A 26,828-nucleotide genomic window follows, 5' to 3' on the forward strand; every position below is an offset into this window, starting at 1 on the left:
TGCACATTGGGACAAAGATTGTACTTTTTGGAGAAATGTCCTCTAGTCTGATGAAACAAAATTAGAACTGCTTGGCCGTAATGACCATCCGAAGCCGAAGAACACCATCCCAACCGTGAAGTCAGGGGTGGCAGCATCATGTTGTGTTTTGCTGCAGGAGGGACTGGTGTACTTCACAAAATAGATGGCATCACGAGGAAGGAAAATGATGTGGATATATCGAATCAACATCTCAAGACATCAGTCAGGAAGATAAAGCTTGGTCGAAAAATGGGCCTTCCAAATGGACAATGACCACAAACATACTTCCAAAGTTGTGGCAAAGTGGCTTAAGGACAACAAAGCCAAGGTATTGGAGTGGCCATCACAAAGCCCTGACCTCAATCCCATAGACAATGTATGGGCAGAACTGAAAAAGCGTGTGCGAGCAAGGAGGCCAACAATCTGATGGCCGAATGGTAAAGAACATCTAGCCACTCGAGAGCACCCTTACCTGCCGATCTATAAATTATGTCTCCGTAATCTAGCATGGGTAGGATGGTCATCTGAATCAGGGTTAGTTTGGCAGCTGGGGTGAAAGAGGAGCGAGTACAATAGAGGAAACCAAGTCTAGATTTAACTTAGCCTGCAGCTTGAATATGTGCTGAGAGAAGGACAGTGCACTGTCTAGCCATACTCCCAAGTACTTGTATGAGATGATTACCTCAGGCTCTAAACCCTCAGAGGTAGTAATCACACCTGTGGGGAGAGGGGCATTCTTCTTACCAAACCACATTACCTTTGTTTTGGAGGTGTTCACAACAAGGTTAAGGTTAGAGAAAGCTTGTTGGACACTAAGAAAGCTTTGTTGTAGAGCATTTAACACAAAATCTGGGGAGGGGCCAGCTGAGTATGAGACTGTATCAGGATTGAGTCTTGGGGTACTCCCTTGGTGACAGGCAGTGGCTGAGACAGCACTCTTTGAGAGAGAAAGTTAGCAAACCAGGCCAAAGACCCCTCAGAGACACCAATACTCCTTAGCCGGCCCAAAATAATGGAATGGTCTAAAGTATCAAAAGCTTTGTCCAAGTCAATAAAAATAGCATCACAACATTGCTTGGAATCAAGGGCAATGGGGACATCATTGAGGACCTTTAGTTATCCAGAGTCTTACCTTTGCCTCGATTTGTCAGTCTCGTCCAGGTCATCATGGCATTTGTAGTTCTTTATGATAGCCACATTAGCTATTAGGTAAATACAGGTGACTCTTTTGATAAAAGTAACCTTGTCCTAGAGAGAGATCTACAGTTATCAAAACGTCACATCAGGGTAAGCTTACAAGAAACACAGCCCTTATTTTAAGTGTTTCTAAAATCCTCTATGGGAAAAATGTATGGTGGAAAAAACGATTGGAACCAATTCCTTGTTTGACTGATATGACCAATGTTCCCTCTAAACTGCTTGTGTGAAAGTCAGAACATGAGGATTTATGGTTAGAAATAATAATAATGATGATGATGTTGTTGGGGTTACATTGAAATGCTATTGAAATTCAGTACTGTTGGATTCCGGCTCATACAGGTGTTTATTGAAATTATATAGTAGATATAATAGCAAAAAGAGCAGTGAAAAATAATTTTGTGGATATAAAGGTGTAATATTCATATGTGTAAACATACTGAATTGTAATTGGATACATTTTACCGCCATATCATATTGTGCTATGATTGGTTAAGATCACCCAAAAGGTAAGGTCATAGGCAGTTTGATCCTGGTTGGCGATACGTGAACATGCCAGTTATAGCTAGCTAATAAAGAGCTACGTTAAGAAATATCCTGTAGTACTGCATTTTATTATTTTGTACAAAGTGTGCAAAACAAGACAAAACGTGTAGTTGGGTAGAGGGGAAATTAAAACATTGATTTGTAAAAATGGGTTAGGTTGCTGGCAGAGACAATGGGATGAAAGTAGTAAGGGCAGAAATGTGTTATATAGTACAACGAAATCTGTACGGGGGATAGTGTCATGTCATGGGAACAGAAGGGAGGATGTTGTGTAGGATGTGATTAGGGCATACGGGATTTAATTAATATTTGAAATTAATAGGTTAACATGGTACTGTAATGTGTAATGGATGAGTGGTAGAGGAAACGGTTGAACATGCATTATTATTTTGTGATGATTTGATAGGGTCTGAGATGTTGGACGGAAAGCCACATCGAATTTAGGTCTACATTGAACACCACACATTGGTTGATACTGTATGCTGAATGATAGAACTGCTATTTCCATTTAAAATGTTATGTGATGCATTTTCTTCATTGTTTTTTTTATGCTAGGCCCCTCTGGTAGGCCTACATTATGATCAGTTAGCCACAGTAGCCTGATTGGCCACTGTTAGAACAGTAAATTAAAACGGGTACAGTAAACGCTCGCCGGAAATTGCACAGCAATTTCACAAGGTTCAAGACCTGACATCTGCTCATGTTAGAGTTAACATTTGATTATGACTCGTACTGTGGGGCTCTATTGTTAGGGCGGAGAAACGTGTATCTTGTCAGTATATCCATCATCTTTGCTGTTGCCATTTGGCAGCTGTTGCCTTGTAGCTTTAGCTACCGGAGTAGCAAATGTTAGCAAGTTCGCTAGCTAACTTGGTTGCTCAAATGGTGAGTATTGTTTATGCCATTTTAATATTTCACTTGGCGTGTTAGGAAACCAACTCAGCAACAGTTTTCCAGTCAACGCCTGACTTACATTCATTTGTCGTTGTAGCGTGAGCTAGCAAACAGGTTAGCTGGCCAACTAACTTCCGTTAGCTAGCTAATTGAGTTTATAATGAGAATCTGGCATGTTCGCTTACTCGTGTAAAAGTATTCATGTTTGCGTGTAACGTTAATGTCAGTTTGCTTGTTAGCTAGCTAGGTATAGTTTAAATGCTAGTTAGCTAAAACCAGTGCCTGGCCCTAATGTGTGTTTTTTTATGCGCTTCCTTCTGTCTATAGTCAGAATAAACACCAATCAACGGCACCGCTGACTGGACTTTCTATTTTCTGTTTAATTAACAACGCAAGAGTTACGAAGTACGACCACATGTCTCTCGCTAAAACATGATTTTGTGTTCAGTGGTTGCTTGACAACGGAAATTAAAGAGACAGCGGATCATTGCTACATTTTGTCAATGAGATGATCAGAGGAAATTACAACAGCATACGTAGATGGTTTAGTTACAGTCATGCTAGCTACCTAGCTAACGTTACCTAGCTGCTACTACTATTGTACGATAACGTAGCCAGTTAGCTACCAGTAGCGCCCAAATGTTTACAATTCAAGACCTTTCTTGCAAACGTCAACATCATCTCTATTTGAACCATTTCACAGAAACATTGAAGTGTCTGTTTACTAGCTAGATAACGTTATAATGTGTGTACGTTGCTAGTACAGTTGAGCTGTATTCATACATTTGACATTTTGTCACTGTCTTTTTCAGTGAGCCTGTAATATAAATGGAGATGGATGATGAACTTGAGAAATTCATCCAGCTACAGAAGGACAGAGTGGCAGAGGATAAAGCCAGCTTGGAACAGGATCCACCTTACCTTGAAATAAGGGTGTGTTTCAATGCTCCTTTTACTGTGGTGCTAGAATACTGAAAATGTTGGACTTGGACATGAGTGCAATGCATGCTACTTTATGTGTTTGGTGACAGCTGAACAAATTATTGCAATTTTCTGACCTGTGACGTATTTACTGATCAACAGACAAAAGACTACAAGGCCCATGACCCCACATTCACAAATATCCGAACATTTAAGTCAGCCACAGAACAAGGGAAGGGTACAGTATAGATTTGAAGTTATAAACCCAATTTGTAATCACTTTGTGGTAGATCTAAATCCTGGCTGTTGGGAGGTCTTATTTCATGTATGTCATCCTGTTTTTCAGAGGAGAATTGTTGTCTAAGTTTACCTTTGGGTGAAGACTATGAGAGGAAGAAACAGAAGTTACAGCAAGAGCTCCGTCTGGACTACAGACGCTACGTGGCTCAGGTAATAATATTACCAATGCCAAAAGTTATATAGTTTTTACTACTTTGTAACCTGTCAGCATCCATGCATGGGCCACAAGATTTACTGGAATGTTGTGGATGCAAGGAGTCAGTGCAGTTATCTTCCAAATATTTTTCTACCAAATATATATCTTTTTTACAATCTCTGATATGGGCTGATTTGGCCAATTTTGTTCCTTAATTATAGAAAAAACATCTCAATGCTGCAGAACCAGACCCATCCCTTCCCATTGGTGAGAGGAGAGCTGCTAAGGTAACCTAGACAGTTCTGCATATAGCCTATTTTATACCATGCTCAGTCAACTGAAGCCGCTTAGAGTTCATTGAGAGAGAGAGAACTTTAGACGTCAGGTCACCTTAAACATGTCTTAAGAGAACGTGCTCAACTCTATCTTCTGCAAGTAAAAAGGGTGCTTGGAACGAAAAGTCGATCATTTTTAAGCTGTCCTTTCCCCCTTATACACACAGGAGCAGCTTGCTTCTCTCAGAGCTCCTCCAGAAATACATGTCCACTGCAGCCCCCGACCCCCGGTGCACCCCAAGCAGGCCCCCTCCATGAGAGACGCAGCCACGCTGACAGAAGGAAGGAGGCGACTGCACAGGGGAGGACGCTGCCTAGTGGAGGGCAGGAGGATGGAGGGCCTGTGGCCTGAGGATGAGCTGCTGCTTCCCAGAGAGAGGGCCAGGTTGGTGAGAGTGGACTTTGACTCTGAGGCAGACCTCACAGAGGAAGAGCTGGATCTGATGATGAGAAGGAGACCAAGGCAGACGAGGCTAGAGAGAGAAGAGAGGACGTGGCAAAGAAGACACTACAAAACAGACTTAAGGTATTTTTTTAAAAACACTTCCTATGTGATACAAATAAAATATTTTTGGACATAAGGTCAAAACAAATCAATATTTATTGGTCGCGTACCCAGATTTGCAGATTTTATCACCTGTGCAGCGAAATGCTTATGTTTTCTAGCTCCAACAGAGCAGTAATACCTAGCAATACAAAACAATACACAACTAATCAAAAAAGTTTAAATAAATTAATTCATATCAGAGCAAGCAATGTCAGAGACCAGAATATAAATACAATACCTTCATAAAGTATTCACACACTTGACTTTCTTAATTGTGTGGTTACAAAGTTGGATTAAAATTGATTTAATTGTCATTTTTTTGGTCAAAAATCAACACAAAATACTTCAATGTCAAAGTGGAAGAAAAATTTACTTTTTGATTTATTAATAGAAATAAAACATATATGTTATTAGATAATTATTCAACCCCGAGTCCATACATCTTAGAATCACCTTTGGCATTGATTACAGCTGTGAGTCTTTCTGGGCAAGTCTCTTAAGTGCTTTGCAAACCTGGATTGTGCAATATTTTCCCCCTTTTAAAATTCTTCAAGCTCTGTCAAGTTGGTTGTTGATTATTGCTAGACAGCCATAGATCTTCAAGTGATTTAAATCAAAACTGTAACTAGGCCACTAAGGAACATTCAATGTTGTCTTGGTAAGTAACTCCAGTGTATAATTGGCCTTGTGTTTTAGGTTATTGTCCTGATGAAAGTGGATTTGTCTCCCAGTGTCTGTTGGAAAGCAGACTGAACCAGGTTTTCCTCTAGGACTTCGCCTGTGCTTAGCTCTTTTCCTTTTCTTTTTATCCCCCAAAAAACTCCCTTGCCGATGAAGAGCATACCCATCACATGATGCAGCCACCACCATGTTTTAAAATATGAAGGGTTGCACTCAGTGATGTGTTCTATTGGAAGTGCCCCAAACATAATGCTTTGTATTCAGGACATAAAGTTAATTTCTTTGCCACATTTTTTTGCAGTTTTTTAGTGCCTTATTGCAAACAAGATGCATGTTTTGGAATGATTTGTATTCTGTATAGGCTTCCTTCTTTTCACTCTGTCATTTAGGTCAGTATTGTGTAACTACAATGTTGTTGATCCATCCTCAGTTATCTCCTATCACGGCCATTTAACTCTGTAACTGGTTTAAAATCACCATTGGACTCATGGTGAAATCCCTGAGTGGTTTCCTTCCTCTCCGTCAACTAAGTCAACTTCACTATAGTCAAAGGGATTTTCAATGTGATATTTTTTTTTAAATGTATTTTTATCTACCAATAGGTGCCCATCTTTGCAAGGCATTGGAAAACCTCCCTGGTCGTTGTGGTTGAATCTGTGCTTGAGATGCACTGTTTGACTGAGGGACCTTACAATTATCTGTATGTGGGGATTACAGAGATGGGGCAGTCATTCAAAATCATGTTAAACACCATTATTGCACAGAGTTAGTCCATGCAACTTATCGGACTTGTTAAGCAAATTTTTACTCCTGAATTTATTTACACTTGCCATAACAAAGGGGTTGAATACTTATTGACTTGACATTTCAGATTTTCATTTTTGATTAATCTATCAACATTTCTAAAAACACAATTCCATAATGGAGGTGTCATAATACCCTTAAAACCTTGCAGTCAAACAGAGAATTGGTTCCAATAGTTTTTCCACCATTCATTTTTCCCATAAGGAATTTTAGAAACACTTAAAATAAGGGCTGTGTTTCATGTAGGCTTACCCTACCGTTTTGATGACAATAAAATCTCTCTCGGACAAGGTGACTTATCAATATATTGATAAATCACCACTGGTGACTTTTAGACAGTATATGAATAGAAGAGGTGTGTGCAGCAGTAGTTGTATAGGATGAGACATGACTAGAATACAGTATATAGATAAAGTGGATAAAACCGTATGTAAACATTAAAGTGACCAGTGTTCAATGACTATGTACATACAGCAGCAGTCTCTAAGGTGCAGGGTAGAGTACTGGGTGGTAGCTGGCTAGTAACAGTGACTAAGGTTCAGGGCGGGGTACTGGGCGGAGCCCAGCTAGTGGTGACTGTTTAACAGTCTGATGGCCTGGAGATAGTAGCTGTTCATCAGTCTCTCGGTCCCAGCTTTGATGCACTTGTACCGTCTCCGCCTCCTAGATGGTAGCGGAGTGAACGGGGCTGGGGTCCTTGATGATCTTCTTGGCCTTCCTATGACACCGGGTGCTGTAGATGTCCTGGAGGGCAGGAAGTGTGCCCCCGATGATTCGTTGGGCTGACCGCACCACCACCCTCTGGAGGGCCCTGTGGTTGCGGATGTTGCAATTGCCGTACCAGGCAGTGATACAGCACGACAGGATGCGCTCAATGGTGCGTCTGTAGAAGTTTGTGAGGGTCTTGGGGGACAAGCCGAACCTCTTCAGCCTCTTGAGGTTGAAGAGGTGATGTGGCACCTTCTACACACTGTGTCAAGGGACCATTTCAGGTTGTCAGTGATGTGCACACCGAGGAACTCCACTACAGCCCGCCGATGGGGATGTGCTCTCTGCTGTCTCCTGTAGTCCACGTTCAGCTCCTGTTTGTTGACATTGAGGGAGAGGTTATTTTCCTGGCACCACTCAGCCAGGGCTCTCATCTCCTCCCTAAAGGCTGTCTCGTTGTTGTTGGTAATCAGGTCTACCACTATTGTGTCATCAACAAACTTGATGATTGATTTGGAGACGTGCGTGGCCACGCAGTCATGAGTTAACAGGGAGTACAGGAGAGGGCTGAGCACGCTCCCCTTGTGGGGCCCCTCTGACCCCACTTGGGGTCGGCCCGTCAGGAAATCCCGGTCCCAGGTGCATAGGGTCGGGGTTCAGACCCAGGGTCCTGAGCTTGGAGGGCACTATGGTGTTGAAGGCTGAGCTGTAGTCAATGAAAAGAGCTGTAGTCAATGAAAAGCATTCTTACATAGGTATTTCTCTTGTCCAGGTGGGATAAGGCAGTGTTTTGGATGCTGTCTGGGCCGGCAGCCATGCGAGGGTTAACACGCTTAAATGACCACGGCGAAGGAGAGCAGACAGTTCTCGTGAGCAGCGGGGGCCCGCGTCAGCGGCTCAATGTTTTCCTCCAAGTGGGCGAAGAAGGTGTTTAGCTTGTCTGGGAGCGAGGTGTCAGTGTCTTCCACGTGGTTAGCTTTCCATTTTATCATTCGTGATTGTCTGGAGCCCCTTCCACGTAGATCTCGTGTCTGAGCCGTTGAATTGCGACTCCACTTTGTCCCTGTACTGTCAATTTGCCTCTTGATTTACGGAGGTCATAGGCAGTCTGTTTGTACACGTCCATGTTCCTAGTCACGGTGCCATTGTCGTGCAATTCTTGTTATGTGTAATTACAAATATACCGTTTTTTCTTACCTGATCAGCAAACAAAGAAAAAGGCACAACAATATACAATATGAAAATAATATTAAACAAATTACATTCTATCCCCTCCCTCCACCCATTCCCTGTTGGCCCAACTTGTTAATGATGTTACACTTACCTTTAATGGTTTCAGTTTTTAGCTATGTAATTGGTTAACTATTCCTACTGACATGGTATTTGCAGTATGTTTTTATGTCTATGTTTTGAAAAAGTATTGTTCATTGTCTTCCTCTTTTTTGCCCAGGGACATATCAAGGCTCAGGGACAGAGGTGCTGAACTGCCTGACTACACAGAGAGTAGTCAATATGCAGACAGGAAGGAGACTAACGGGTCTGTTGTTCCTAATGAGGATTATTTGGAGGCAAGCCAGGGGACATCCTCTCTAACCCCCAAACCCAAGTACGTCAAGTTGTACTAAATCACTATACCTATAATTTTGATAACTTTAACTTCCAAAGGATTGTGCTAAAACCAATTTGGACAAGTGAACATGATTGGATTGCCATGTCTCTCTTTTTGTTATGGATTTTATAATGCAGTGCATTTTCTCTATGTAAATGTATGTAAACAGTAGACAAAATATAAACTTTAATCTGGATAAAACACATTTTTTGGTTTCAATTTTAAGGACATTGGATGGAAAAGGACAGATGAAAGGTCTGATGTCACACTGTAGCTGGATCATGGCTTGTTGATTTAGATTCCGCTCGTACAATAAGATCATATTAAATCCCAAGCCGGCCTGAAATCAGACAAACCAATAGTGGACCTTAAGCATTTTGTTACCCTCTGCACTCAAAACTTCACACACAATTCAACCACTCGCTCACTAAACAAACATTGAAGAATACCGAGAGACACTCGTCTGTGAGGTATGATGAGTGTACTGTGAGTGCTGATTGACGTCCTATCTGCCAGGCTGCAGGTACCAGCAGGGATGAGACCCAGTGGAAGATCCAGATCCTCTACCAAGAAGGACGAGCTTGAATTCGTTACCGGGCTTATGATTGGTAAGACCCACTCTGTTCTGAAGTTCATTACTAAGATTAACTGCTGTGTTTTTTTGTTGGACTAATTGAACATTTGATGATATTCCTCAAATGTGGTGACATGGCATGTCTGACAGGGGCTGCAGATGCAGCTGCTGCCTTGCAGGGAAGGAAGGAGAGGTACAGGCATGAGCTGCAGGAGCAGATAGCTGAACAGCAAAGGAATAAGAAGAGGTGGGTGTCAATATCTGCGTTTGATCCTGCTGTCCAATGAAGAACAAACCCTTACATTTTCCATCTTAGTGAGATGGGCTACATTTTAGCAGCTTTGTAGTCTGAGGTAGATTTGATTATAAGGCTGCCTTTACACAGGCAAACCAATTCTGATATTTTGACAAATCAGATCTTTTGCCAATAATTATTGAAATAGTATGGGCGACGAGAATTTTTTAAGGCCAAATGGAAAATAATGCAGGCACTAGGGACGGGGTTGTGAGCATACAATATAAAATCCCCGAGCTGACAAGGTAAAAAAAAATCTGTCGTTCTGCCCCTGAACAAGGCAGTTAACCCACTGTTCCTAGGCCGTCATTGAAAATAAGATTTTGTTCTTAACTGACTTGCCTAGTTAAAGGTAAAATAAGTTGTTTGTGTAAGTTGTTGTTCATATATGGAGTAAAATAAATAAGATCCAAAATTATCAGAATTGGGCTGCCTGTGTAAACGCAGCTTAAACAAATCTACCTCCGACCACAATGCTGCTAAAATGCGTCTATGTACATCATGTAGCCCATCGCACTAAGATAGACTAAGGTTTTCAAACACAGATATGGTTACCTCATATGAGCTGTGTGTTATGTCCTTTGTCGTATTAGGGAGAAGGATTTAGAGCTCAGAGTTGCTGTGACAGGGACAACTGACCCGGAGGAAAAGGCAGATCGGATCAAACAGTTTGGAGCAGTGAATAGTGATGACCATGCCAGAAAGAGAAAAGACAGCTGGTGCCCACCAGGCCAAGCTGTGGACCTACCAGGGGATGAGTTGAATGGGAGACCCAGTGAGGAAAACAGAGAGAGGCTTCCCCCTGAGCAGCCCTGCGTGGCCTTCCAGTCCCCCCTGCTGGACTACAGCCACACCCTGGGCCTCAACAGTGGAGGCACCTCCCCTTATAGCCAGGCCATTCACAGGAGCATGGACACTCCCAGGTAAAACAAAAAAAAGATTGTCACATAACATTACACTGGAAAGGTTCAGTGAAATGTTGTTTTACAGGGTCAGCCATAGTAGTATGGCACCTCTGCAGCAAATTAGGGTTAAGTGCCTTGCTCAAAGGCAGATCAACAAATGTTTCACCTTGTCAGGTATTCGAACCAGCAACCTTTCACTTACTGTCCCAACGCTCAAACCACTAGGCTACCTGCCACCTAGGTTGCTATGACAGTAATCCTGGTCTGCGTCCCAAATGGCACCCGGGCTCCAGTCAAAAGTGGTGCACTATATAGGAAAAAGGGTGCCATTTTGAATAGACCAGGTGTGTTTTCAAGCTGATAAATTCACTACATTATTTTTTTGTCTGACAATTTAACATTGCCATATGATTGAGTTTCAGGATGGCAGGTTTCCTTCCTCATCCACCATCCACATTGGCAGATGCATATAGAAGTCCCTATGATGAGGCCCATCTCTACTATGGTGCAAGGAACCCACTGGACCCTAACCTGGCCTACTGTAAGCACCACCTACCTACCAGTCTATTATATATCCCATTTTATTTGTCACATGCCGAATACAACAGTGAAGTACTTACAAGCCCTTAACCAACAATGCAGTTCAGAAAAATACAAAAAAAAATATATATATAAAAGTAACAAATAATAAAGCAGCAGTAAAATAACAGAGGCTATATACAGGGGGCTATATACATATATATATATATATATAAGCGAGGCTATATACAGGGGGTACCAGTACAGAGTCAATGTGCGGGGGCACCGGTGTTGAGGTAATTGAGCTGTACATGTAGGCAGAGTTAGTGACGATGGATAGATAATAAACAGAATAGCAGCAGTGTAAAAGAGGGGGGGGTTAATGCAAATAGTGTTGGTAGTCATTTGATTAGATGTTCAGGAGTCTTATGGCTTGGGGGTAGAAGCTGTTTAGAAGCCTCTTGAACCTAGACTTGGCGCTCCGGTACCGCTTGCCGTGCGGTAGCAGAGAGAACAGTCTATTACTAGGGTGGCTTGAGTCTTTGACAATTTTTAGGGCTTTCCTCTGACACCGCCTGGTATACAGGTCCTGGATGGCAGGAAGCTTGGCTCCAGTGATGTACTGGGCCGTACGCACTAGTGCCTTGCGGTTTGAGGCCAAGCAGTTGTGATACCAGGCAATAATACAACCAGTCAGGATGCGCTCAATGGTGCAGCTGTAGAACCTTTTGAGGATCTGAGGACCCATGCCAAATCTTTTTAGTCTTCTGAGGGAGAATAGGTTTTGTCGTGCCCTTTTCACGACTGTCTTGGTGTGCTTGGACCATGTTAGTTTGTTGGTGATGTGGACGCCAAGGAACTTGAAGCTTTCAACATGCTCCACTGCAGCCCCTTCGATGAGAATGGGGGTGTGCTCGGTCCTCCTTTTCCTGTAGTCCACAATCATCTCCTTTGTCTTGATCATGTTGAGGGAGAGGTTGTTGTCCTGGCACCGCACAGCCAGGTCGCTGACCTCACTATAGGCTGTCTCGTCGCTGTTGGTGATTAGTCCTACCACTGTTGTCATCGGAAAACTTAACGATGGTGTTGGAGTCGTGCCTGGCCATGCAGTCATGAGTGAACAGGGAGTACAGGAGGGCACTGAGCACACACCCGAGGAGCCCCCGTGTTGAGGATCAGCGTGGCGGATGTGTTGTTACCTACCCTTTCCACCTGGGGATGACCCGTCAGGAAGTCCAGAATCCAGTTGCAGAGGGAGGTGTTTAGTTCCAGGGTCCTTAGCTTATAGTCTATATTAACACATGAAAAGAGTTCCATGTTACAATACACTTACAAAAAAATGAATGGATGTTTGCTGGAGTGAAAACAATTTACTATGTCCCAATGTCCATACTAGCATACTATTTAGTATGCATAACCAATGCATCACTTCATACAAAGTAGTGTGCACATTTTGGCATATAATACATGTGTTCTCTGATCCAGCATAATGAGTGTTCTGTGTTTCTATGTTAGATGGTCAGATCCCGCTGACAGGAGGGGTGCAGCCCATGTCCTACCTCAGCCTTCCTCCTGCAGGGCCTCACCCCAGCCAGATGGGTCAACACAGCCCTCACAGCCATTACAATGGGAGCAGCCACCCAGAGCCCCCTCCACGGTATGTGTTGTACCAATCTCATCCTTTCTCTTCCCTTCAACACCTAGGCTACATTCTGATTATCTACCGTTCTCCTGAAGTGTGTACTTGTACACTCCCCCTCATTGATTGAAAAGGAATGGACTGCTGTGAGGAATATGGGGAAGTGAACGAGTGCCCACTTCTGGAGAAGGTTAGAGAATCGGGACTCTTCAACACCTACAATGAGTGTATCCCCTATTCACCAGTTGGGGGCACCTCCTCTAAAGGAACAAACAGAGCTGTTCCCCCTATCGATGGCTAGTGTTCTGTTATGAGACGGTCATGTCCACTGGCCATCTGGACAGACAGGAGTGTTGACTCCCTGCTGAGTCACTGCTGCAGTCTGCACAGGTCTGGTCAGAGTTGTTCCCTCCCTGCTGAGTCACTGCTGCAGTCTGTACTGGTCTGGACAGCTCTGAGCTGTCTCGCTCTCTCGCCTCCTAGTGGCTGTATGAAGATATTTTTCACATTGATATTCATTACGTAAGGCATGAAAAGTGACAAACCACATCAATTGTGTCTCCTGTTTCCCATACCTTTTTGCATAGTATTGAACATTTCAAATTTATCTGCTTTTTATAGTAATGAACAGAAGGAATACATGAGTGAATTAACATTGTCTCTTGTTCAGCAGACCTGCCAGTGATGCTGCTACCATGGGTTCAGGGATTGGAGTATTCCCTGCAGAGCAGGTCAAGCCATCTAAAGAGAGTGTGTTACGTTACAAGGAGGCACTAAGACAACAGGTACATTGAGAATGTGAATGTGGAAGTCAGCAGAATCTTTCGTCTCCGTGCGTTTTGTCACAGAGTGTGCTATTTCGGCAGGGTGACCCCAGGAAAGGGAGGAGTCAGATTTTTTGCCAGGTAACAGATGAGTTGTAGCTTGATATAGAATATTACAAGTGTTAGAAAAAAGTATTTAACTGAAAATGTTTAGACATTCCAACAGCAATATACCATTGCACTCCAGCCTCTTCCATTGCCCTCTGTGACTGGTGATGACTCGTTATGCGTTATGAATAGACAAATATCTTATTTGGTATTCTGATCAGTGTTCCATCCTAACCTGACTACAGATCCAGGAGAGACGAGAGCGGCGGAGGCTGGACAGGGAGGAGACAGATCGCTACGAGGCAAAGCTGGAGGCAGACATGAAGAACCACGACCCCTGGGGGAGAGGAGGAGGAGGAGCCCCTCTCAGAGACAGCAGGGGCAACCTCATCAGTATGTTCCTGTGGTGGAATTATTGTAATCAAAAGGAGAGACTTAGATTTTTTCTAAACAATCAAACTGTATTATTTAATTAGTGCAGTAATGGAGCTGGTCGGTAACCACCCCTGGAGGTGATCACTGAGAACTCAACCTGCTGGTTTGAGCCACAGCATTTTATAGCAAACCTCCTTGAGTCTACATGACACACAACAGATGTATGGAGTGGGTCACAAGGTTAAGATTTGTATGGAAGATACTTATAATTCACAACAGACAGTATCTGCTGGAAAGACTGTCCTCTTCGTGTAGAGACCAGGGTCTGGCCCCCCCAACTCCATACTGGAGCCATCTCCCCCGGGTACCTTATAGAACAGAAACATTTACTCATGCTCTGGAATGCGGTATCACCCAGAGGTCCATCCTCGTAGAACACACACAGATGAGCATTCTAACAACCCCTTATTCTGTTGCATAAAACGACCATTTGATGCAATAACAACATTATAACAATCTTGTAATTTCCACCATATCCCTGTTATTTCCCTTCCTCCACACTATGGTCCACATATTCTCTAAACTTTGTTTCAGTTCAAATGTTTTGGAGACTGATAGCAGAGAAAGCCATTGTGTAATGTTTTTTAATCTTTAAAAGGATATTGCTAATCATAATCGTGTGTATTGTGTTACCAGCCGATCTGCACCAGATGCACAAGCATAATGAAGAGGCCTACATCAACCCTGAGACATGGCAGAAGAGTGCAAGAGCCACCATGGCAGTGCCCCGAGAGGACACTAGACCTCCCTCCACCCATAGAGTCTCAGGTAGATAGTGGTTTTCACATTGATGTGATTCTAAGGACCGAGAGGAAAGCTGCGTCTCACAAGGTACCCTATTCCCTTCATATTGCACTACTTTTGACCAAAGCCCTATGGGCCCGAGTCTAGGCTGCCATTTGGGAAACAACCCAAAGTGGTAGTGGCACCCTCAGTAATCTTGGTTAATCCAGAACTAAAGTCTTGTGTAATTGGTCAGATGCTCGATGCATGTTAAGAGAGAGAGCGAGAATCGGAAACGGAATGAAGAGCTCCACCCTCTCTGCAAGTTACGAGCAAGTCTATTAGCCCTCTGCTTCTGAAAGTCAGATGCTAACACCTGTGAAATCGTGATTTGTCCAAATAACCAGTGACGAAAAACCTAAGCACCGGAACTAATGCTGCTCATCATGTCTCGCATCCCGTTTGTATCATGACAGACCTACGGTATCATTTACGTAGTCCGTCCATGAGCGATTACAGCTTCACCATCCTGTCCAATTCACTGTCATATTCAGCTACTATGTTGTTTTGCCTGGTGGGTTTCTCTACACAGGTTTTGCTCAGGCCCCTTCGTTTGCCAGAGGCAGTATTTTTGGGAACCTGCCCACACCACAGCAGCTCCAAGAACAGGAAAAGTACAAGGCTTACCTCAAACAACAGGTACTGGATGTTACACATCAGTACTGTGATGGCTAGAGTAGCGTTTTCATATTATCACCAGACATAAACCTTCCCCTAAACTTGATCAGAAGTCACATTTAAAAAAAAGCTTATTCCTGAGCATAAACTCAATGTTGTACTGATGCGCATTGATGATTTGGTTAACCATACACTCAGCTTTGATATCTGATTGGATACACGCATACAGACTGTCTCACTGATGACCCTGGTTGTCTGTCCTGCTGCCTAAGATTGAGGAGAAGCGGAGGAAGGAAGCGGAGGAGCGAGAGTGCCAGAGGCTGCAGGAGGAGAAGGAGGAGAAGAGGCTGGCTGAGCAGAGGGAACGCATCCAGAGAGAGTATGAAGAAGAACAGGACAGGAAGAAACGCAAGGAGATGGAGGTCAGTATTAACTGGACCAGGGCTTGGGTTCACTAAGGGAGCTGTAGCATTAGATTACACTGCAATACTCATCTACTACTACAAGTAACATGTCTATCACCTGAATGCTATCGTTTGACATGAGTCATTCAGTTCAGCAAATCTTTATTGTAACTCACTCACTAAGGGGACTTAGCAAAGTTTTTTTTTTTTTTTTTTTTTCCTCCAGCAAAAAGCCAAGAATGATGAGCTGATCCGTCTGGCTGAGGAGCGAAAGAAAGAGGTGGAGAGGACGAAGAAAGAGGCAGAGGAGAAGGAGAACTCTGCCCTGAGGAAGCAGTATGAGAAGGAGAGATGGGCACGCCTACAGGAGGTGAGCTCGATGGAAGGCTCTCTGTTTGACCCTCTGAGCATTGAGGGGAGGTTTACTGTTCAGACATTAAGCCTAGTCCTGGATTAAAAAGCATGCTCAATGAACAATCTCTATTGAAAGTACTTTTTAGTCAGGAAGCAGGCCCTGAGAGATTCATATGAGATAAGTGAGGACATTCATGTGGTTGTCTGTCTGAAGGTACCAAGGGAGCCGTCTCCCCCCATTCCCACCCTCCAAAAGAGGCATCAGGCTCCCCAGTACAGCCCCAGACCTCCGTCCATGGACAGCCATCGCGTTACTACTGTCCCGCTGTCTGTGAGTGACTTCCAGAGCACACAGCATGTCCTCTTCCACACCACCATGGAGAGAAATAGTTTGACTGAGGAAGTATCAGTGGAGCACAACGACTGGATCTTGTCTTCCTCCCTCTCTTCCCCCTGTAGGAGCGCTCTCTGTCAGGCCTCCAGTCCCCCCCAGTCCCAGCTCGCAGGAACCAGCTGAGAGCTGCCGGTAACACTGCCTCACACTATAATACAGTACACAGCAGGTAGAAACTTAATTTTCTCTCAACGTCTGTGATGCTGACGTGTGTGTCTGTGCCAGAGGACCAGCGGGGTGTGATCAGCGAGCTGTCCGAGCTGCGTAGACAGCTGCGTAGCGAGCAGAAACGACTGGAGGGCCAGCTACTGCAGTCAGAGTGGGAGGAGCTGGACTCTCCTATGAGTGACAGGTAAGACTGGTGAGGTGATGCCCTCCACTGTTGGTCGTGTGTAGTGCTGTGAGTTAGTGATGCATGGTTTGACTCATAACCCACAGTCCCCACAGTTATATCCATGGGACTGACAGGTGTAGACTAATTAAATATTGTGTAGATGAAGGGTGGGTGGGTTGAAAACAGAAAACAATACCTTAAATCAATAAATGTATAGTTCTTGTGCAATTTATATCCGGAGAGCTTTAGGGCCTAACTGTACACGTGCCAAATAGCCTACACACCAATCGCCAAAAGCTTTTGGGAACACGCAGAAAAAGTTAACATCAATCCTGGAGGCAAAAATAACAATGTCTGAGTTTAATTCAATAAGGGAAAAGCTGCGAAATGCAGAGTTGAAAATAAATAAGAAGGGAGGGTCAGAAAAGTAATGTTTGAGAAACAGTCACAAGACTGGGACTGTAGCCTACTGTTCAGATGGGTTAAATGGAAACTGAAATCTGGACACTGACTGTAGGTCTATAACCTCTCACATAGCCTTAATATCAGTGCATGTAGAATTAAGCATTTCTTACGGTAAAGTTCTACACCAAATTAAGGCAACATTTTAACTCCGGAACAGCAGTGGAGAAATTAATCTTTCAGCATCTTGAGAGAATAAGAATGCTCTGTTAGATACTGTCTGTAGACATGCTGTCTACAGCGAATAGTGCAAGCCGAACTGACATTTTATCAGAAACATGTTTTCTATTTATTTAACCAGTCATATGGAAATTTTGCACAGAAAATCATTCCGTTTTTTTGTTGAGTTAGTGCACTTTCTCCCCATTCCCTAAACGTCTGTCATCCGCGAAATAATAACTTTTTTACTGAATTACATATGGAAATTTGTCAATTTAAATAAATGAATTGGACCCTAATCTATGGATTTCACATGACTGGGAATACAGATACAGTATGCATCTGTTGGTCACAGATACAGTGCCTTGCAAAAGTATTCATCCCCCTTGGCATTTTTCCTATTTTGCTGCATTACAACCTGTAATTTTAAATGGATTTTTGGTTGGATTTCATGTAATCGACATACACAAAATAGTGCAAATTGGTGAAGTGAAAAAATTACTTGTTTCAAAAAATTATAAATGAAAAACAGAAATGTGGTGCGTGCATATGTATTCACCACCGTTGCTATGAAGACCCTAAATAAGATCTGGTGCAACCAATTACATTCAGAATTCACATAATTAGTTAAATAAAGTCCACCTGTGTGCAATCTAAGTGTCATATGATCTCAGTAAAAATACACCTGTTCTGAAAGGCCCCAGAGTCTGCAACACCACTAAGCAAGGGGCACCATCAGTCAAGTGGCACCATGAAGACCAAGGAGCTCTCCAAACAGGTCAGGGACAAAGTTGTGAAGTACAGATCAGGGTTGGGTTATAAAAAAATGTCTGCAACATTGAACATTCCACAGAGCACCATTAAATCCATTATTAAAAAAATAGAAATAATATGGCACCACAACAAACCTGCCAAGAGAGGGCCACCCACCAATACTCAGTTCAGGCAAGGAGGCCATTAATCAGAGGCAACAAAGAGACCAAAGATAACCCTGAACGAGCTGCAAAGCTCCACAGCATCTGTCCATAGGACCACTTTAAGCCTTACACTCCACAGAGCTGGGCTTTACAGAAGAGTAGTCAGGAAAAAGCCATTGCTTAAAGAAAACATTTGCAAACACATTTGTTGTTCGCCAAAAGGCATGTGGGAGACTCCCCAAAAATATGGAAGAAGGTACTCTGGTCAGATGTGACTAAAATTGAGCTTTTTGGCCATCAAGGAAAACGCTATGTTTGGTGCAAATCCAACATCTCTCATCACCTTAGAACACCATCCCCACAGTGAAGCATGGGGGTGGCAGCATCATTCTGTAGGGCAGCATGGCAGGGAGGGACTGGGAAACTGGTCAGAATTGAAGGAATGATAGACGGCGCTAAATACAGGGATATTCTTGAGAGAAACCTGTTTCAGTCTTCCAGAGATTTGAGACTGGGACGGAGGTTCACCTTCCAGCAGGACAATTACCCTAAGCATATGGCTAAAGCAACACTCAAGTGGTTTAAGGGGAAACATTTAAATGTCTTGGAATGGTCAAGTCAAAGCCCAGACCTCAATCCAATTGAGAATCTGTGGTATGACCGCCATTTTTTATTAATTCAAAAATGTTTGTGGGCCAAAAAAAACAAAACTACCTTTTGACGACCCCTGGTCTAGGCTATATGTTAGCCCCAGTGCGGTGTGTACACGCTGAACGATGTGACTGTGTGCTGGTGTCCAGGCACAGGGACAGGGAGCAGCCCCAGGTGGATGTGTTTGACATGGCCAGACTGCGGCTGCAGGCCCCTGTCAGGAGACCCTCCTCCAGGAACACAGAGCCCAACAACCTGCACAGGATCCACGACTCGCTGCAGTTCAGATACAGAGGTAAAGATATACAGTGACTGTTTGAATAATGGGCCTGTCCCAAATGGCACCCTATTCCTTATGTCAGGGGTTGTCAAAGTGGGGCCTGTGGCCAGATCTCAAAATATATATAAAGAAAAAAGAAAAGAAAAGAAAAGAGGTATCCTCAGTGCTCTACCAATTATACATTTTAATACTATTTGTATTCCACAAAATGTTTTGTGTTTAAAGCTAGAATCCTTAGTTGCTACATCCATTTTCGGTATGAAAATAATATGATATACAGTTGAAGTCGGAAGTTCACATACACTTAGGTTGGAGTCATTAAAACTTGTTTTTCAACCACTCCACAAATTTCTTGTTAACAAACTATAGTTTTGGTAAGTCAGTTAGGACGTCTACTTTGTGCATGACAAGTCATTTTTCCAACAATTGTTTAGACAGATTATTTCATTTATAATTCACTACTTATAATTCACTGTATCACAATTCCAGGGGGTCAGAGGTTTACATACACTAAGTTGACTGTGCCTTTTAAACAGCTTGGAAAATTCCAGAAAATTATGTCATGGCTTTAGAAGCTTCTCATAGGCTAATTGACATCAATTGGAGGTTTACCTGTGGATGTATTTCAAGACCTAGCTTCAAAATCAGTGCCTCTTTGCTTGACATCATGGGAAGTCTGGTTCATCCCTGAGAGCAATTTCCAAACGCCTGAAGGTACCACATTTATCTTGTGACGACCCTCCAACTCTGTCTGCCAAACTGTTTCTCTTTGCTCTTGTTTTCCTTAATAGGATGTCGGTGGGCGGAGCCGGGAGGGCCGTCAGCAAAATGGGACACACCTGGGCTCGGGTGTGTCCCAGGATAAATGCACCTCTTCCCCATTCATTGAGGATACTTTTTCCATGCAGACACAGATTTTGGATGTGGCGGCAATTTCAACACCCCTCATTATCACATTTATGCAGGCAACCACTCACTTACACTACTGACTACATACACCATTGTTAATTATATTTAGTTTTACTTTAGTTAAATAAATATATTTTGTTATTCCTTATCTCCACGTTGTCTCCTTGTTTGTTACGCACTTTGAGCCGGTTCGTGACAATCTGTACAAACTATAGTACGCAAGTATAAACACCATGGGACCATGCAGCCGTCATACCGGTCAGGAAGGAGACGCGTTCTGTCTCCTCAAGATGAATGTACTTTGGTACGAAAATTGTAAATCAATCCCAGAACAACAGCAAAGGACCTTGTGAAGATGCTGGAGGAAACAGGTACAAAAGTATCTATATCCACAGTAAATCAAGTCCTATATTGGCATAACCTGAAAGGCCACTCAGCAAGAAAGAAGCCACTGCTCCAAAACCGCCATAAAAAGCCAGACTACGGTTTGCAACTGCACATGGGGACAAAGGTTGTACTTTTTGGAGAAATGTCCTCTGGTTTGATGAAACAATAGAACTGTTTGGCCATAATGACCATCGTTGTTTGGAGAAAAAAGAGGGAGGCTTGCAAACCGAAGAACACCATCCCAACCGTGAAGCACAGGGGTGGCAGCATCATGTTGTGGGGGTGCTTTGCTGCAGGAGGAACTGGTGTACTTCACAAACTAGATGGCATCATGAGGAAAGAAAATTATGTGGAAATATTGAAGCAACATCTCAAGACATCAGTCAGGAAGTTAAAGCTTGGTTGCAAATGGGTCTTGCAAATGGACAATGACCCCAAGCATACAGTGCCTTGCGAAAGTATTCGGCCCCCTTGAACTTTGCAACCTTTTGCCACATTTCAGGCTTCAAACATAAAGATATAAAACTGTATTTTTTTGTGAAGAATCAACAACAAGTGGGACACAATCATGAAGTGGAATGACATTTATTGGATATTTCAAACTTTTTTAACAAATCAAAAACTGAAAAATTGGGCGTGCAAAATTATTCAGCCCCTTTACTTTCAGTGCAGCAAACTCTCTCCAGAAGTTCAGTGAGGATCTCTGAATGATCCAATGTTGACCTAAATGACTAATGATGATAAATACAATCCACCTGTGTGTAATCAAGTCTCCGTATAAATGCACCTGCACTGTGATAGTCTCAGAGGTCCGTTAAAAGCGCAGAGAGCATCATGAAGAACAAGGAACACACCAGGCAGGTCCGAGATACTGTTGTGAAGAAGTTTAAAGCCGGATTTGGATACAAAAAGATTTCCCAAGCTTTAAACATCCCAAGGAGCACTGTGCAAGCGATAATATTGAAATGGAAGGAGTATCAGACCACTGCAAATCTACCAAGACCTGGCCGTCCCTCTAAACTTTCAGCTCACACAAGGAGAAGACTGATCAGAGATGCAGCCAAGAGGCCCATGATCACTCTGGATGAACTGCAGAGATCTACAGCTGAGGTGGGAGACTCTGTCCATAGGACAACAATCAGTCGTATATTGCACAAATCTGGCCTTTATGGAAGAGTGGCAAGAAGACAATGCAAAACGTTATGTTTGGCGTAAAAGCAACACAGCTGAACACACCATCCCCACTGTCAAACATGGTGGTGGCAGCATCATGGTTTGGGCCTGCTTTTCTTCAGCAGGGAGAGGGAAGATGGTTAAAATTGATGGGAAGATGGATGGAGCCAAATACAGGACCATTCTGGAAGAAAACCTGATGGCGTCTGCAAAAGACCTGAGACTGGGACGGAGATTTGTCTTCCAACAAGACAATGATCCAAAACATAAAGCAAAATCTACAATGGAATGGTTCAAAAATAAACATATCCAGGTGTTAGAATGGCCAAGTCAAAGTCCAGACCTGAATCCAATCGAGAATCTGTGGAAAGAACTGAAAACTGCTGTTCACAAATGCTCTCCATCCAACCTCACTGAGCTCAAGCTGTTTTGCAAGGAGGAATGGGAAAACATTTCAGTCTCTCGATGTGCAAAACTGATAGAGACATACCCCAAGCGACTTACAGCTGTAATCGCAGCAAAAGGTGGCGCTACAAAGTATTAACTTAAGGGGGCTGAATAATTTTGCACGCCCTATTTTTCAGTTTTTGATTTGTTAAAAAAGTTTTAAATATCCAATAAATGTCGTTCCACTTCATGATTGTGTCCCACTTGTTGATTCTTCACAAAAAAATAAAGTTGTATATCTTTATGTTTGAAGCCTGAAATGTGGCAAAAGGTCGCAAAGTTCAAGGGGGCCGAATACTTTCGCAAGGCACTGTACTTCCAAAGTTATGGAAAATGGCTTAAGGACAACAAAGTCAAGGTATTGGAGTGGCCATCACAAAGCCCTGACCTCAATCCTATAGAACATTTGTGGGCAGAACTGAAGCGTGTGCGAGCAAGGAGGCCTACAAACCTGACTCAGTTACACCAGCTCTGTCAGATGGAATGGGCCAAAATTCACCCAACTTATTGTGGGAAGCTTGTGGAAGGCTACCTGAAACGTTTGACCCAAGTTAAACAATTTAAAGGCAATGCTACCAAATACTAATTGAGTGTATGTAAACTTCTGACCCACTGGCAATGTGATGAAAGAAATAAAAGCTGAAATAAATCATTCTCTCTACTATTATTCTGACATTTCACATTCTTAAAATAAAGTGGTGATCCTAACTGACCTAAGACAGGGAATTTTTACTAGGATTAAATGTCAGGAATTGTGAAACTGAGTTTAAATGTATTTGGCTAAGGTGTATGTAAACTTCCGACTTCAACTGTGCGTGTATGTATATAAATATCCATTAATTCTTGAAGAATATATATTTTATAAATGCCTCAGGAGCTTGGTTTAATTGTTGTATCCCATCGAATCCAAAATATGAGCTTGTTTTACATCCCCTGTTTGTAAAGAATGTAAATGTAAACAAACACTGTATAGCCTCAAAACAGTGAAACTATAAATTTGTTATCATGGATTGTCCTTGCATCCATAGCTCTGTCTATGAATTTGAGAATGGTTACATTTCTCCAGGCCCATCCCTCAGCTTTTTTACCAGAACAGAGTCATGTAGAATTGCAGGAAATTAGCTTGAAAATTGCAACATTTTCTTTCCTATGCCAAGAGTTGGGCCTTTAAAATGTTCCTTCCCTGGGCCTGAGACTTGGTTCGTCTGGCCATGCATTGCCAAAGTCGTAGTCAAATGATTTATTTGCTATTTAAATCTCACTCGAGTTATGAGGGGTCCCTGTTGAATTTGCTATCACTAAAGGGGTCCCCTGCCCAAAACATTTGAGAACCCATGCCCTATGTAGTGGTCTACCCTTGACCAGTGCCCATAGGGTCAGGTTAAAAGTAACACACTGTATGGAATGGAGTGCCATGTGGAACGTAATCCAGGCTATTGATTGTTAAGTCTTAAACGGGCAATTCTGACACTTCAACCTTCTATTCATAATTTCCAGCACGAAACCAGTCTACATGTGTAAAAACAGTGCATTTCTATGATCTGTGGTTAAGAAACATAATTAAAATGTAAAAAAAAAACTTTAAAACCTGAGTTTTCAATCCCAGGAGGATATTTTATTGCTCCCCACAGCACTGCAAATCTTAGTGTTTGAACATCACTGTTTTTAAAATGTAACTTGTCATTGGATATTTTTATCTGCATTTTTTTCTGCAAAATGTAGAAATGTGCTGTTTTCACATATGTTTACACTGGTATTGTGCTGGAGATAATGAAAATGAGGTTGAAAAGTGGTGGATTTGCCCTTTAACAGCACACTATGCTCATAAAACAAATGCAGCAACTAAGGCTGTGTCTGCACTCGTTTTCCTGTTCCCTTTTTAGTGCACTACTTTTGACCCGGGTGATCAGTATTGTCATGCATTGAGTATTGAGTGGAGAAGCCTTGTTTGTACTGCAGATGTTGACTCCAGAGAGGTGGAAGGCCATGGTTACTGTGAGCACCCTAGCGACAGGGATGGACAGAGTGTGGACATCCAGAGACAGGCAGACTACAGGGAGGAGCTACGCAGGATCAACAACAGCCTGAGGAGGAAACCTGCCGCTGGTCAGTAACACACACACTCTCAATATCAAACTCCACACGCTGACTACAGACCTAATATCAACCTAACTGCTTAAATACTCATTGCTCACCTCTGTTCACTGCTTTATCACTAACATGAGGATATTTACAGGTGGAGTACTTGCACTTTAAGGGCTTGGAAATCATTTGTCTTTCTATTTTGCAGATTATTTTCACTTGTCACCACCCCAGCAACAAAACCATTATTTGGTGAGTTTCTACTTGCCAGTTTGTTTAGCTATCGCCCTAAACCACAGAGTGGTCTCTTTGCTGTACAGTACATGCTTGTCTGTGTGTGACACAATGCCTGTACACTCTTCTCCCCAGAGGAATGCAGTGGGGGATCCTATGAGAGGTTCCCTGTTGGAGTCTGACAGTGCCTTCATTGGTAAAGCCTGGTGGTGGTTCACTACTATCATGTGTAGTATGGGATTGAGCGCCTTGAGAATCACACAACTAAAGCTGCGTCCCAAATGGCACCGTATTCCCTAAATAATGTGCTACTTTTGACCAGAGCCCTATGGGAGAGGCCGATGGGACCTGGTCAAAAGTAGTACACAATAGGGAGCCATTTGGGATGTACACCAGTTGTTGTAAGGGAAGGAGTGTCTTGAGAAGCACACTACTAACTATTTACCTGTGGTTTGCCCCAAGATCCCATGGGTGGAGCCTTCCCAGTGTCCCCCCCACCTGAACAGAAGCCCCAGCTCTCAGCCAGGGAGAGGAGGAGGCTGGCCAAGAGGGCAGACCTGCACAATGTAAGAACCCTCTATAACTCAAAGTTCAGTCTCTAATATCTGGGACAGTATTCTCCAAGCATCAGAGGGCTGATCTAGGATCAGGTCCCCTTTGTCCTTGTAATCTTTTTCATCATGAAAGGCTAAAAGGCTAAATGGTTTCTAAATCAGCACTGAGACACTTGGTACATACAACCCCTGACCCATACATCATGAATATATCCTCACTTCTTAAATAGAGGCCAGTGGCAGCTCTCCATTGAACATGCTATATTCCTCTACCATCATTATACCTTGTGCTCTGGCTTGTTTAGGAGCGGGGGAGCTCCAGAGAGCCTGTTGGCCATCCAGAGAACTACTCCCGCCAGTCAGAGGCCAGTCTCAACACACAGCACCATGGTAGAGAGCGTAACCACCATAGGACCAAGAGGCTGCTGGCTGTGAGCCGCCATGGCCTCAGAAGAGGTGGGTGTTGTATAAAGATTAAACTGAGGCTGTCAGTGCCCCAATGTGCCGGAATGGAACAATTTGTCAGCCATCTTACCTGGGAGATCTGTCTATTAATCATTGTTAGGTTGATGATATCTGTTTACGGTCTCTCTCTTCCAGCAGACCTGTCTGGTGATGAAGATATGTCTCTGCAGGTTTCCCCTCACACCCCACACACTCAGGGCTCCGTGGATACGGTTGCCACGGAGCCGTGGATGAGGCCAGGCACCTCGGAGACGCTGAAGCGCTTAATGACTGGCCAGACCCCCTGCAGGGAGAGGCTGGCCAGCAGAGAGTCTACCGTGCAGGACTGGGAAGGCCCCTCTACCTACCATGGCTAATCTAACCATCTCCGCTCTAACATGGTTACTCAAAGCACTTTGGTTCCGTACACACTCAGGTTGTACAACGCTTCACACGTGTTAGACCTGATTTTCTGTGCAAAAATAGCCACACAATGGTGGTGTAAACATTTCTGTGAAGAAACTGTTGTGTAGGGGACCTACGTTTGTACACTGCCCTCACTTGGCTTGATGCATCCACATCAGTGGTCATGCTGACAGGATCTCCTCAACAGAGAAGGATCATCTGCTTTAGCTTCTAGATCGATGTGTCTACTAACTTAACCCTTGACTTGTGTATCATGGTCTACCTCAAAATACCTCTTGCAATGCAGAATTATGAGCTTCTTATGAAAAATGTATAGATTGTACTTTCATGGACCTGTAATGAAAAATATGCAGATTGTCTCAGAATGGTTAGTAAGTACAAGGGAGAAAAACTCCATTCCTATAAGGACACTGTGTGCAGGCATTTTCTCCAGTCAAGCACTATTAAAGTTGATTAGTTAAATCAGGTGTGTAAGAGGTGGGCTGGAACAAAAGCCTGCAGCCTCAGCTGCCATCCTCTAAAAGAACAGTGTACTAGGGTTGCCTTAGGACTATTAATTCTGTATCGCTGATTGAGCTGACATGCATCGGTTACTGTAAATGCAGTCTCCGAACATTTAAATTTCAGTCATGCTGAACTTCTGCAATATGGATTGAATAGAGCTCTTAGTCTTCGAAACAGTTCAGGACATCTATAATAATAGCACTACATTTGTAATGTAAATTGTTCAAATGGCATTTTTTATATGTACCGTGTGTAAAATGTTTGGCCAAGATGTGACCTCATTTTCAACTTAATAGAATAAACTATTTTAAATAAGGAAGTTTTGTACATTGTGTTTCAGTTCACCTGATAGCTGTTTAATTTGTGACAGGCCC

The 26,828-nt window shown here is 43.1% G+C and overlaps 1 protein-coding gene across 18 annotated transcripts; it reads left to right on the plus strand.

Moving 5' to 3' along the window:
- The first annotated feature begins 1,943 nt into the window (after positions 1–1,943).
- Positions 1,944–26,773, plus strand: LOC110508768 (centrosome and spindle pole-associated protein 1). Of its 18 annotated transcripts, none has more exons than XM_090224772.1 (29): positions 2,380–2,649; positions 2,986–3,063; positions 3,471–3,591; positions 3,742–3,817; positions 3,926–4,029; positions 4,237–4,302; positions 4,518–4,876; positions 8,541–8,696; positions 9,216–9,307; positions 9,424–9,520; positions 10,162–10,491; positions 10,896–11,014; positions 12,508–12,649; positions 13,305–13,416; positions 13,749–13,896; positions 14,575–14,706; positions 15,254–15,360; positions 15,612–15,761; positions 15,970–16,113; positions 16,312–16,428; positions 16,557–16,623; positions 16,717–16,843; positions 19,164–19,309; positions 24,170–24,316; positions 24,501–24,544; positions 24,662–24,722; positions 24,989–25,092; positions 25,386–25,536; positions 25,681–26,773. In XM_090224772.1, the coding sequence occupies exons 3-29, from the start codon at positions 3,487–3,489 to the stop codon at positions 25,899–25,901; spliced, it is 3,624 nt and encodes a 1,207-aa protein (XP_090080898.1). In that variant the 5' UTR covers positions 2,380–2,649; positions 2,986–3,063; positions 3,471–3,486; the 3' UTR covers positions 25,902–26,773. The 18 variants fall into 18 exon arrangements, 17 of the variants coding, with proteins under 17 accessions (XP_090080897.1, XP_090080901.1, XP_090080905.1 ...); XM_090224765.1 differs by having other exon boundaries at positions 2,425–2,649; positions 10,890–11,014; positions 13,302–13,416; XM_090224766.1 differs by having other exon boundaries at positions 2,425–2,649; positions 10,890–11,014.
- The last annotated feature ends 55 nt before the right edge of the window (positions 26,774–26,828 follow it).

The sequence above is a fragment of the Oncorhynchus mykiss genome, chromosome 28, assembly GCF_057628025.1.
Source record: "Oncorhynchus mykiss isolate SJ-2025 chromosome 28, ASM5762802v1, whole genome shotgun sequence".
Taxonomy (NCBI): domain Eukaryota; kingdom Metazoa; phylum Chordata; class Actinopteri; order Salmoniformes; family Salmonidae; genus Oncorhynchus; species Oncorhynchus mykiss.

Bases quoted from the DNA above. Each gene is read 5' to 3' on its own strand.
- LOC110508768 (XM_021589560.3), top strand. From the start codon at position 3,487: ATGGAGATGGATGATGAACTTGAGAAATTCATCCAGCTACAGAAGGAC. The intron at 10,492-10,889 runs GTAAAACAAAAA...CATATGATTGAG, and splicing joins AGGAGCATGGACACTCCCAG to TTTCAGGATGGCAGGTTTCC. The intron at 24,723-24,988 runs GTAAAGCCTGGT...GTTTGCCCCAAG, and splicing joins GTCTGACAGTGCCTTCATTG to ATCCCATGGGTGGAGCCTTC.